The sequence below is a fragment of the Aulonocara sp. 'chitande type north' Nkhata Bay genome, linkage group LG20, assembly GCF_057382095.1.
Source record: "Aulonocara sp. 'chitande type north' Nkhata Bay isolate Kocher_YH1m ecotype deep benthic linkage group LG20, A_spYH_male_GT1.1, whole genome shotgun sequence".
NCBI classification, from domain to species: Eukaryota; Metazoa; Chordata; class Actinopteri; order Cichliformes; family Cichlidae; genus Aulonocara; species Aulonocara sp. 'chitande type north' Nkhata Bay.
The window spans coordinates 10065049-10078151 of record NC_141363.1 but is presented as its reverse complement, the minus strand read 5'-3'; the positions used below and the strand labels follow the sequence as shown (position 1 = coordinate 10078151).

The 13103-nt window shown below is 40.3% G+C and overlaps 1 protein-coding gene across 1 annotated transcript in view; it reads left to right on the top strand.

The window, feature by feature from the left end:
• The window catches only part of ajap1 (adherens junctions associated protein 1), a 66312-nt gene extending 53444 nt beyond the window's left edge, over positions 1-12868 (top strand). Inside the window, exons 4-7 of the mRNA XM_086277248.1 lie at positions 3425-3512; positions 3653-3895; positions 5228-5360; positions 6278-12868. Of these exons, the coding sequence (XP_086133374.1) occupies positions 3425-3512; positions 3653-3895; positions 5228-5300 (404 nt within the window). The 3' untranslated portion in view covers positions 5301-5360; positions 6278-12868. The remainder of the gene's footprint in view (positions 1-3424; positions 3513-3652; positions 3896-5227; positions 5361-6277) is intronic.
• The last annotated feature ends 235 nt before the right edge of the window (positions 12869-13103 follow it).

Sequence of the window (13103 nt, the reverse complement as noted above, 5' to 3'; positions counted from 1 at the left end):
TCTGCTGCTCTTTGTTTGGCAGTGATTTGACCAAACAAAATCTAACTGGGTATCTCTAAAGCAAGGTGACTGCCAAAGGTGATTTTTCAAGCTGACTGCCAGGACACAATGAGTTTTAGATAGAGAGGCCAAATTTCCCTCCCTCCAACTGGCAGTCGTGGATTAAAATAGAACTAGCCTCTGCACTCAGATTTGTCACCCGTGTCATTATCTGCTCCATTATTCCCACAGCCTTAAATGTACTGCCCTGAAAATTAAGATGCAATAGACTTAATGTTGTGTTTGTGTTGCTGGACCTCACATTCTTGGGTACAGTTGTTTCATTAAAGGACAGTGTGCTTGTTTTGGCTCCGAATGGCAGCTGGAAGTAACTTTGATTTAACCCTCTCAGGCTCAAATTAAGTTTTTGTTGCTAATGCACAAAAGAATACCTGCAGTGGTACTTCTGAGTAAAAAAAACTCATAAAATATGTATGTGGGGTAATCAGGTTGTTAGCTTTTACTTGTTACAAATCTGCAACGCCTGCCTTGAGAGGGTTAAATACCATTAAAAAATAGCAATAAATGGTAAATGGCCTGCATTTGTATAGCGCTTTTCTAGTCCCTAAGGACCCAAAAGCGCTTCACACTACATTCAGTCATTCACCCATTCACACACTGGCGATGGCAAGCTACATTGTAGCCACAGCTGCCCTGGGGCGCACTGACAGAGGCGAGGCTGCCGGACACTGGCGCCACCGGGCCCTCTGACCACCACCAGTAGGCAAACATGGGGTTAGTATCTTGCCCAAGGATATTTGGCATGCCGCCAGGAGGCAGCCTGGGATCGAACCACTGACCTTCAGGTTAGTGGCTGACCTGCTCTGCCACCTGAGCTACAGCCACAATAAGATGTAAAGCCGCATCAGTAAGCCCTGCACAGCATGTGAATGTTTGCCTAGCGTAGCCAATCACATTCCCCTCATACAAAATTATAGAATTCTGAACATGTTTACAGACATCAATCATCATATTTGTCAGTTAATGGCAGTTTGTAATTTACTAATTGAAGTTCCACTTGTTTCCTGAGCTGAGGAGTGTCCATAGGAGGCTGGAAAGGAACACAGCCTAATTCTGTCCCATAATGGGATTTAATCAGTAATGGCTTTACAAATCAAATTAGTGCAGCTTTTGATTTTAAAATCTACTGACTGGAAAGTCCCCCTCTTTCAGTCTGATATCGATATAAAATGAAGCAATCCTCAGTGGACAACTCAACTATCGATCAAGGTCAGGTTGGAGCTGTATTGTGCCTGAATTTGGACAGATGTTAATTTACAGCTGAACACTTTCAACTTAACAGCTTCAGCATAAGCCTGGCACAGGCAGAGAGGGGGGTTAGAGGATACAGAGGGGATATGAGGCAAATGCAAATGACTTGCCAGATAAGTTAATGTGCCTTTGCCATGGCAAGGGACCCTGATTGCACTGGGAAGGTAAGGCTTCCCTGAGCCAGCCGGAGATATCATTAATCCAAGGTTGACCTGGTATGTCTTTTGCATGGTCCTGCCCATCTAAGTTTATTGTCTAAGAAGAGGCTGTTTAGACAGTTGGAAGGCAGAGGAGACGTTGTGTGCTTTCTAAAATGACCGAGCAGCACTTCCTTTTGAGCGTTTCCCGAAGACAAATTGGCTTGGATCAGCAGCCAGGCAGCTGGCTGATGGAGAGGTGAGATGTATAAGGCCCACGTGGGCATTTTCATCATGACGGCTTTTCTTTCCCTTTTTTCTCTTTTTTTGGCTTCCTGCTGCAGTGTGTCATTGTGTCCTAGTCTCTCTCATGCTGTATCACTCACCCACACAGATACACACTAACCTTACAGTACAATGCAATAGGCTTGCACTAATCCTTACTTTAGACATGTCCTGGGCAGTTTTGTTTGGATTACTCTCCTCTGGCACCAGTGAGAGATCAGCACACATGAGTCTGAAGTCTTTAAGTAATAAAAGCGCTTTTATACTTTAGTCATACAGAACATACAAATGTGGGCTTCATATATATGTGGAAGCTGATTAAGATGTCCTGCATAAACAAAAGGCTGAATACTTGTATGGCTTGGCACTGTCCAGAAAGCTTAGCAAACAATCGTAGTGATTGTGTGAATTTACAATGATATGGTTGCCACCAGGTTGACTTGTGATTATACAGAGATTTGCGGGTTTTATAATCCTCCTTAGATCAAATAATAATAAGCAGTGATTCATACAAAAGTGTTCTGTTCTAAATTGACCACTAAAGACTCAGTCCATATGAGTTATCATTTTGTCAGCTAGCAACCACTCTTTCCTTCTGATAGCCCTATAATTGGGGTTTAATTTTTTCCAATAATGATTTTCTAAGAGCAGGGAGACACGTCCAAATAGATCTTACTCAGCCCAGAGTATCATGAATATTAACAGTGAGTGGATAGGAATGTGACCTCAGAAGTCCTTGCAGTGACTGAGTCAGTGTTTACTGTGGTTCAAATTTTGACTTTATCAGTAAAGAAGTGAAGTACCACAGAAATGCAGGAGTATATATAACCTCAGTCACCGTATGCTACCTGCCCAGCACCAGACAGCTAACAAACACAGTTAGCAGCTAGTTGGAGAAATAGTGGTATATGTGACACCAAACTTTAATTTAAGGTTTCCAAAAACACCTTAAATGTGGAAAAATGTTTCAGTTTACACAACAAACCAAACATTCAAGTGAATGCAATCTTTCCTAGGCGGGCCATGACTAGTTTGCCATCTTAACGTGGTAGTACTTTTCTGCGAATTATATATGGTCATGTCTTGTTGCCCCAAATCAATTAATGATTCACATAATGTGCGTGTGTGTCTTTGTATGTATGTGTGTAAGTGGCCTTGGTTGTTAGCTGTGCAATGGCATGCCTCCCTTTAGAGCGTTCAGACTGCAGATCATCTTTCGATCTGTTTTTTTTTTTCATGCATAAAAATATACATCTATAACATATCAACTTGTTTGCTCTCATTTAATATTTAAATAAAAGCCTTGGGGCAGTATCTACAAAGACAGCATTATGGAAAAACATGTCAGTTCTTTTTTGTAGAGCTACTGATTGTGAGTTTGGTGACATAATATAAAGTTCCGATCTGCAGATTAGAAAACTCACTTACCCATTCGAGTGGACTGTACTGTAATAGAATAATTTCTAATTCTCAAACTCAGTCAGTGTCACCAGTACACTTTGCAGCTTGTTATCCTCTACATTTTAAGAGGACGGCCTCGAAACTTTGTCAAGTGCAGCAAGTTTGTGCAGTTCAAAAAACAAAACAGAAGTGAAGTGCTTGGCCGTGTGCTGTGAACAACAGGGGAATCCATTTCCTATACAAATGATTGTAATTCTCTGCTCTCCTGCACATTTCTGCCCTTTTTACAGGTTTGGCAGTTCACCAGATAATCACAATCACTGTGTCTCTCATTATGGTTATCGCGGCCTTGATTACAACACTCGTCCTTAAAAACTGGTAGGAAAGATTCCTTTACTTTTTGCTTCACGACACGTCAGACGCGCACCCCCGTTCCTTTTCAGAAACCCTAATAGATGAACGAAGGTACAAGGTATGATTTTATGTTTGTTTCTTGTCTTTGGTGCGTGTTTTTGTAGCTGTGCGCAGTCTGGAAATGGTCGCCACAATAGCCATCAGCGAAAGATCCACCAGCAAGAAGAAAGCTGCCAAAACCTGACAGACTTCACCCCAGCTCGGGTGCCCAGCAAGGTGGACATATTCACTGCCTACAACGACAGCCTGCAGTGCTCGCACGAGTGCGTTCGGACTGCCGTACCCATCTACACTGATGAGATGATCCAGCAGACGCCTGTCTACAAGACTGCTTATAACGGAAACAGGTACTGACTGTATGACAGGTGGATGCACGCTTCCCAGTCATTCAGCACTTGGAAATCCACAGTGTGAATGTTATTAGCATGTGGCTTATATTTTATGAAGCTCCGTGCTGAGCAGCAAGGCTTGATCGGTTTAAAATAGGTTAAAAAACGTTCCAGTAACTCGTACTCAGGATTAAGAAGCATTAAGCAGAAACAGATGAGAATAAGAGCATTGAAATGTCGACCACGAATCCTCACATTCGTCTCCAAGCTCGTGTTTTTACCCCGCAGCCACAGTCAGCTTCAGTCGGTATTTTGCTCGAGCAAATCTACACATAAATTGGCGGACTGCTTCCCATCACCTCATCCATCTGCCGCATGCCTCAGCATGTTCAGGCTGCACACACACAAAAAATAACATGTTCTACTGATTTCTATTGGTGTAATGAGTCAGCTGATAGATGTCTTTACTGTGTCGTTTTGTGTCTGGCTCTTCATGGGAGTATTAAACGTTGGCACAAAGGTGTATGCTTTGAACTTCAATACCTGCAAGTTATGTAATATCAGTAAATACACTTTACATGCCCAAGTTTACTGAACATGTAAAGTGTTATATATACAGAGAAACATTAGGCGAGAGATGTGTCTTTGGTGAGTCGTTGGTGCGTTTGCATTCCGCTTTGCGATTTAACCGGACAGGTAGGTTTCACATCGAAATCGCACACACTTTGCATTGCCACGCCGACAATAAGTTGGTGGAGTATTCACAGTGTTTGCTGTCTGAGTGGATAACATAGTCATCTAAGCCGCAGGGCCAGCAAAGATGGTCACACTTACTCAGTGAATCCAAACCCTGTAACAGATTCATTATGTTGGCAAGGATGGCGGGATAATTCATCTGCTGTAAATAGTCTGCTTTTAAATTACACAGGGATGGTTAGGTTTTTATAGCTTGTTTTTCACAGGTTAACCAACAGCACTGCTGAAAAATCTAGGATTTTTTTTATTTTTGCAGAGCAGCCGTCCGAGGCTGACATAGACCTTCACCCAGTGCAGGTCTCTGTCACCCCGCTTGTGTACGTGACAGTGGTACCGTGTTGATTTTGGCACTTAAGGCTACCAAGAGACATAATTAGGCCTTGTAGCGTGTGCAGCATAAAAAAGAAGAAGTCTTATGAGAAAAAGACACTGCTCACCAATGATAATTTTAGAATCAATTATAGGAGGTTCACTATCAACTAATATGTTGTGATGGTATCTAATATAAAAATGTAACCAGTCTGATTACATCATTTATATTCACAAGTTAACTTCTTGCAGTGTGACTCTGACTTCTTGCGTTTTGCCTAACAGGCCCTCACCAACTGAAAGACAACTGATTCCTGTGGCCTTTGTGTCAGAGAAGTGGTTTGAGATCTCATGTTGACGAGCTGAAGGCCTTGTTCATGTTCTGTGGGTGGAAGAGACTTCCTGAATTCACGCTTTGGTGGGTACCGCAGCACTTTATCCCCTTGTAAATAATCATCTGAGCCTTCGATCCCCATGGTGATGCTGCCCCACTTTGGGAATAAAAGGGAACTTGGCATATGTTTGTTATTTGTGACATGATTATGCTCCCTTTCCATCTTGTTCCCTTTTGATATAAAAAAAAACCAGGAGGAATCCGGTTCAATGCAGTAGCCGGGGTCTTTAGCTGAGATAAGAGACTAATTATGTGAATATCAGTACTATGGTCACTGTTAATTATTTCTCCTCTCACATCTGAAACATTTTCATTGATATTTTTGGTGCCGCTTTCATTCTTACACCAAAGGTGCATTGTTTGGCGCATTTCAAGGAGTAAGGGGCACTTTTGCTTGACTTGTGACACATTTTTATGCGTGGCTAAAATATGCCAGAATGGGCCAGCATTTGAAATTCAAAGCGTGAACGTTAAACACATGGTCTAGCCCCACAGTGTTGCTGGAAGGTCAAGAAGCGGTGTAATGTTTGCTATTGACCCAGATTTTTAAGAGGAATAGATTGCCAGCAGGTAACACAGAGAGGCAGGGACAGGGACCCTGGGTTATCTGGACACACATTAGTCTCACTCAGCTTAGCTTTCCACAGCTTGCTCCCTGTGCTGGAGTCATAAAAGACATAAGATCCCTTTTTATCTTTGCAAATCTTGTGTATTTTTTAGGCTTAAGTGTATGCAACAATAGACCTTAACTGTACTGATTTTTAATACAACACTGCCCTTTCATATCATGTAAAAAAGGCACTGGAGTCACATGTTTTTTGAGACAAACCCATATTCTCCCTATAATAAGTCAGAAGCAGGCTAGCTTTGTGTGTGTGTTTAATTTTGCACTGGCAACATAATGAGAAGTAACTGGGGTTGTGTTCTCTGCATCTCCACAGGATCCAGTTGGAAACAAGAAACACAAAAAAACAGCTTCTTTTGTAAAATAGCGTGATCTTTGGACACTGGTGAAGATATTTATTTTTCTAGAGTTGACAAGCAGCAGCCATAACGCTGCGAAAACCATATTTCCAAGAACCTACGGTCATTTAGATATAGATTATATATAAATATATTTACAGGATGTATGGAACTAGACTGTGGACGTCGCGGATGTCTCAAGGAAAACATTAGCCCTATCACAGAGGAACTCAAGGAGCTTCTTCGGGAGGAAGATGAACTGTATTTCTGAACAATGTGCCAATAATGCCACTATGTGCCACAACCTGGATGGACAGAAGTTTCAACAACGACTGATGGACTAAAAAACAAGCCGACAAAAAAAGAGCGTTATATTAACCCTGTATCAACTGCAGTTACATTTTTTTCTTTTGGTTTTTGGTTTTTAAAGAAATATGAAAGTACAAAAAAATGCTAAATGTATTTGAATATGTTATGAAATAGTTTTAAGAAATGTGTTACAAAAGAGTCTAAAAGATATTTATATGAAGCACTATTCTATTAGCTGGGGAAGAGAGATGATGGAAAACGGTATATGCTTTATTGGACGGTTAATTTAAGAAAAAAAAGAAGAAAAAAAGTTGTTTCTACCGGTCCCATTTTAAAATCAGAATAGTCGTGTCTATTTTTTTACACACAAGAGTCTGCCACAGCCCTAACGGGGGAAGTCAGAAGCGCTTGGAACCACTTTTTAAATACTCCCACCTAAGCTGAGGTAATATCAAAGACAACCATCTGAACACATCTGGTCCAAGCCAGTACAGCGCCCACCTCGACTGCTTATTATGTAAGATTTGCATCTGATTTAGGAAAATGGAAAAATACACAAAAGGCTTCTGTGGCGCAGGCGTGTGTCCTCGTTAGATCCCACAGCGGCACATTCACGAGTGAGTACAGCCACAGACTGCATGGAGCTTGACAGGACATTCATACTGCCTCAGGTCTGTCTAGCTTTCTCGCACACCTCGTATCAGTCTCTTGTCTCAGCAGCTGTCTGGGATAAATCTAACGGTTTAGATTTTGATCCGAGCTCCAAATTAAAGGGTAGAAGAGATTTAATCTGAACCTCCTGTGTTCAAATAAATTGTGGTCATTTGCATAAACAGCAAAGTTGAAAAACGGATAGTAATTGAACATCCCCACCCAACTCCCAACTCTCGACCGGTTTGACAAATTAGTTGTTGAGCCTGAAACTCTTAAATTATAGGCGGAAGTCTATGTAATTCCATCGTCAACCGATTTGTTCAAGGTGGAATTAAACAGAAGAAATGGGAAGCTAAAAATGTGGTGTCCCTCAGGATCAAAATGCATGGTTTGTTTAACTGTGGAATGTAAGCAGGAAGGAATCCCCCATCAAACACAGTAGGTTTTTTAAGGGTTCGCTCTCTCCAGACCCAAATAAACTCTTGAGGACAATGTTTAAATCATTCAGTAGTTAAGCTATCACAGCCAGGATGTTTGGGGTTACTCTCGGATAATTTGTTTTAATTTGTGCCGTAGAAAGCTGAGCAAAAAGGGGAAAAAAAGGACAGAATTAAGAGGAAAAAATTCTATTTTGTACTTTCAAAGGCCTAAAAACACTCCCTCTGTGTTTTGTTGTAGTAAGGGGATTAAGACAAACCAATCTGCTGCTGCCAAATTGGTTTAAACTTCTGGTGAGGAAGGACAGTAAAGCTCTCCTGAGAGCTTCCTAGCACCAATACTTTTTATTATCATCTTCAAGCTCCTGAAACAGATTAGCTTTGTGCTACGAAGCTTTCGAGAAAGTTGTCTGTTAATCTACCTTTTTATTTTGCTGTGGGTTTGTACAAAGCACAACTACAATTCTGCAATTGTAAATGTTTATGGCTATAGACAGCAATATGTACAGATATAAATGATGGGTTTTACTAGGTATAGACGGTCGATCTCCAGTACTTCACTTGCTAGGTTTTCGGACTTGTACTCACTTCCTTAAAGGATTCAAGACAACAGGTTGTCCCAGTGATCAGTATCAGTACGTGGGAGCCATTCAGGAGGTGTCGAGATGGCTTGGGATAAACACTGTGGTGCAAAACTCCTGCTCTGGCCAATTCACAACATGAAACTCATCTCATGAATGACACATACCAGTGCAGCCTCACGATAGGCTGCGTTGCTTCTTTGACATAACATATATTTTTTTGAATGAACAGTGATATCTTACTAGTAAGAGGGTTATGAAACTTGCTGTAAATTATACACGTGTAAATGTATTTTCTATATATTTGCTTCTATTTGTGTACAGGTGTGTTCTATTTTTCAAGACCTCTCCCATTTTTTGGGAAGGTTTCAGCTAGGTCGGGGATAGTGTCTTTGTTTACATGTGTAACTATGGTATTTCTTTCAAAACACAAAAACTAACCTTGTGCCAAGCTTCTTACCTGCACTTTCAAGCAGTTACTTGTATTATATCTTTAGCTAACCAGTATAATACTTCAGTAGACGCTGCAATAGCTCAGAGACTGAAGAGTGATTTCCAGGTGGAAAGTAAAAACAGTACCGAGTGGTTTTAAACGGTGTTGTGATCATATCTTGGGTTCAGCTGTATCCATGGTTGGCTGGGAAACCAATGACTTGCTCTTCTTAACTATCATTTCTGCATCGATTTTAATAGACAGTGTATCATCACATGAATTAAAAAAAACAAAAAACAAAAAAACTGTTAATCCAACAGTAGCTGCCAAGAAACTAACTAAACTTGATTTAGACTGGATTGCAATCATTTGTCACCATCCTCATTTTGTATTTGTATATACATACTGCTACAACTGCCCCAGAAAATGTTATTTACTGTAATGACTCTGAAAATAAACCAATATCAGCATTTATTAAGCATATAAGAAAATCAGGGAAAGACATCTAAAGGAAAACTTTTGAAAGGAGGACCGTTCGTGAAGTACACTGTCCTTTTTGATGTGACTGCTAAATAGTCAGGGTTAAAAATACAAAAAGCCAACTTTAGCGTTGATAGGCAACGTTTTCATTTTCAAACTTTTTCAGTAATCCTGTTTTTATTCCAGCTTTGCCCTTCAGCTATAATCCCGGCATGGCTATGGCAGTGTTGGTTTCAGTCAGTATGCTAGGTGTACCTAGCATGCTAACACACTGAACTAGGCCAGTGAATATGACAAACCTTACACCTGCTCAACATTAGCATGTTAGCACTGTCTGTTTACGTGCTGTTTTAGCTGAAATCACAGCTGCTGTGCTTCAGTGCGGCCTCACAGGGCTGCTAGTTTGGTTGCAAATTCTTCTGCTTCTTTAGCTTTGGCCAAAATTTCTGCTGTTTATAATGACAATGTACTAAACAAGTAATTTGCCAAAAACTGGGAGCGCAGTCATTTTGCCTAATCAAGCCAGGTTATCAAATCAATTCAAACTCCAACTGTACAAAGAAAACCTCAATAATCAGACGGCCCCATTGAGCAAGCGCTTGGCAACAGTGGGAAGGGAAAACTCCCTGATAACAGGAAGAAACCTCCAACAGAACCTCAGGGAGAGGCATCCATCTGCCTCTCCCTGAGCCCAATGAGGCTGAGGGGAGGGAGCCAACAACAACAGGACAATGAACCTTCAAAGTGGAAAGTTTGTGAGATCATTTTATAATTTGCCCATTTCTTTCTCTTTTAAATGGCTGCCTGATGTAAACAATTTCCCAGTTACTCTGTTGAATACAGTATATTAATATTATTGAATGCAGTGATGGCCAAATCTATGTAAAAATCCCCCCCCCTAATTTCTAGCTGTGCTAAAGTTGACTGTCGTTTTAAGATTACATGCTACATATAAGAGACCTACACAGAAATTTGAACAACTTCTATTTTAGTCTCACAACTTTAAAACATTTGGCTGATTGACATTTGATGTAAACAGTTTCATCTGTTAACAACACCATATCTGATGATTGTGGAATATCAATGCAACTAGCTAGAATTTGCTGAAAGTGTCAGCTGAGATTATACCGATATTGTGGGAAAGATTCTGGATTCCTTGGAATATACTAAATGCTCTAATTGAACAACAGGAAACTTTAACTTTCTGAAGTTCTTTGTGTTTTAATACTTTGGGGAAAAAGTTTTTGAGCTTTTTTTTTCTTTTCAGGCATTGGGCGTGTTTCGGGCAGATCTATAAAGACTTGAAAAGCTTGATTTTAATGTTAGTATTTCTCTTTGAAATCATGAGGAGCTGCTAAAAGGAATTCTCTTTGCATTCCTGAAGGACATTTAGACAAAGAAAAATGTAACCAGCAGCTGTGATCTATATTTTAAACAGTCGCGGATGTCTGGAGACATCAGCATACAGCACGCTTCCCCCTTTTACCGCTGTCTGAAATCAAACTGATACGTAAGGAAGCGTCTTACTGCTTTCTTGCGTTTTCAGTTTACATTTCAGTATAGCAGATGAGTTTAGTTTATTATAACTAAGAGGCAGGAAAGTAATTCCACTCGGCCCAGTCAGATTTGATTGAAGAAATATTGTGTTGTTGTGTTAGGTGTGGGTGTGGGGGTTACTCGACATGCCTTTTTTTTCACAGCAAATGAATATTTTGCGGTTCTCCTTTCTGTTTCTTCAGCAGCCCATAAAACCTGTGCTCTCCTCGACATAAACAAGCTATCAATCAGCGAGGCTTTTCCTGTCAAGATGAACGATGTGCCACATTTACAGAGACTGTGATTCCTCTTTGCATGTCAGAAACTCAGAGTGGAAGTTATTGACATATGTTTTGTTTGAATGACATGCTAGCTGAAGGACAAAGTTGTTTTCTTTCCACATATTAATGGAAGCATTCATACCAGAGGAACGGTCAGAGGAATCTGTGTATTGGCTATATTGTGGACTTATTAGCACACTGTGTGATAACAAAAATATCTTGTGGACGCTTTATCAATGAAAACAAAAAGAGACGTTTAATTAGAAGGTGAGAGGACAAACTGAGAGGAAAGGATAAAGTTTATCTTTGCAGAATGATATATATCCATCCTCGGCCGGTGTTTTGGCCTTTTGTGAAATAGTGACAAAATATAGTCCACTCGTGCACGGACACATCTTTTCTCAGTCAGCAGGATTTTCAGGCTAATGCTAGTGGACGTGTTTCTTTTGAAACTGTCCTCTGACAGGCAACTTAGAAAATTGGATATTTCCTAAACATATTAACAAAAAGTGTTTTGATCCAAATCGTGAGTTTTTTTTCTGAACCAAAGAAACCAAAATCAGCAAGTCGACAGAAAAGAAAAAATATATAAAGAAGGTGTAGACAAGTCTTTGGTGAAGGTCTGTTGATGCCTAATGTGTTGCTTTTTCAAAATGAAGCACAAAAAACAACTGTGACACAGCTCTTTTCTGCCTGAGAACTTCAATAAAAGTGATTATATTGTTGTGACTATTTCACAAACTGCCCCGAGACTGTGGAGGTATATCACTGGATCCATTTATTTCTTTTTTTCACTCCCAGTAAACTGTAGCTCCTCACTCCTCGCTTTTCCGCATCTTTTCAAAAAACTAAAAAAAACTAAAAATCACGTACTGTGCGCTTACTGTATTTTAAGCGGAGGGCTGCGACTCTCCTCTCGGGTCATGTTTTTACTTTTTCTATTCACAAGAGCTAAAGCACTATCACTGTCAGTGATTATCAGTGCAGTCAGACTTGAAAAAGACTTGGAGAAAAAAAAAACGACTTTGTTTGCAACATCTCAATTCTCTTATAATCCCTCTGCTAGAATGAGACTAGCAGCGTGACCCAAATCTGCTGTCGTGTCAGCTAATTCATGCAGATGGCCTCTAGCCCTGGATCATGCCTTCGCGAGCTAAGTGCAGGCCTGAAACGAGTGACACAGCGAGGGAATTCGGAATAGCAGGCGAATGGGATAGCCTGCGATTGCATGTTCTGCGAGAGCTGATCAAAGTAGATGGAGCAAAAACAGCAACAAAACTAAATATGAAGTACAGTAAAAGTTCAAAGGTCAAGTCAAAGGTCAAGGGGTGAGGAGCTTGTATAGATTCTTTTCTCTCTGGGGCAGGGGGGAGGGAAGGGCTTTTCACACACAGTTCATTGAGGCTGACTTACAATCATGATTCATACCTACCATGAAGGAACCTGACTCAAGTTGTGTTGTCGCCATAAAAATGAAGAGTTTGTACTTTGTGACTCAAACTTTTATATTTGTGTTTAATATATCAATGAGTACCTCTGTTAACTTTTGTATAAGACCTATGACTATAGTATATACAAACACACTCACACACACAAAACACACCTCCACGAAAAGGGACTCTAGTCTGTCTCTGTGACGGCTAAATGTTGTATAACTTTTATTTTGTGTCTTATGAACGACATCTCTTCCTTTTGTAGTTATTGGTAAATGTTACGATTTCCAGGTGACTTTGATTTGGTTACTCTTGTACTACTAAGCTCTGTATTTGCAAGCACTGTAAATGCGATTCTCATTGGACTCGTCCTCTGTACATTTAGTACTCTGATGTTGCTATTAATAAAATGTAAAACAACACGAGCACGTGCTATAGGGAGTTTGTTGGAATGAATCTGGGGGAGGGCAGCGATCTGGGCAAATGGCACGAAATAAAAGATTTTAATATGAATCCAATCGATGCTTCTGTCAAATCCAATGATGTGCAAAATTCTGAGCAGCTAAATTCTCAGCATTTTAATGAATAAACATGAGTTATCATGTCAAATGTGATACATGAGCATTAATAATGCTAACAAATGAGACTAGCACTCACATC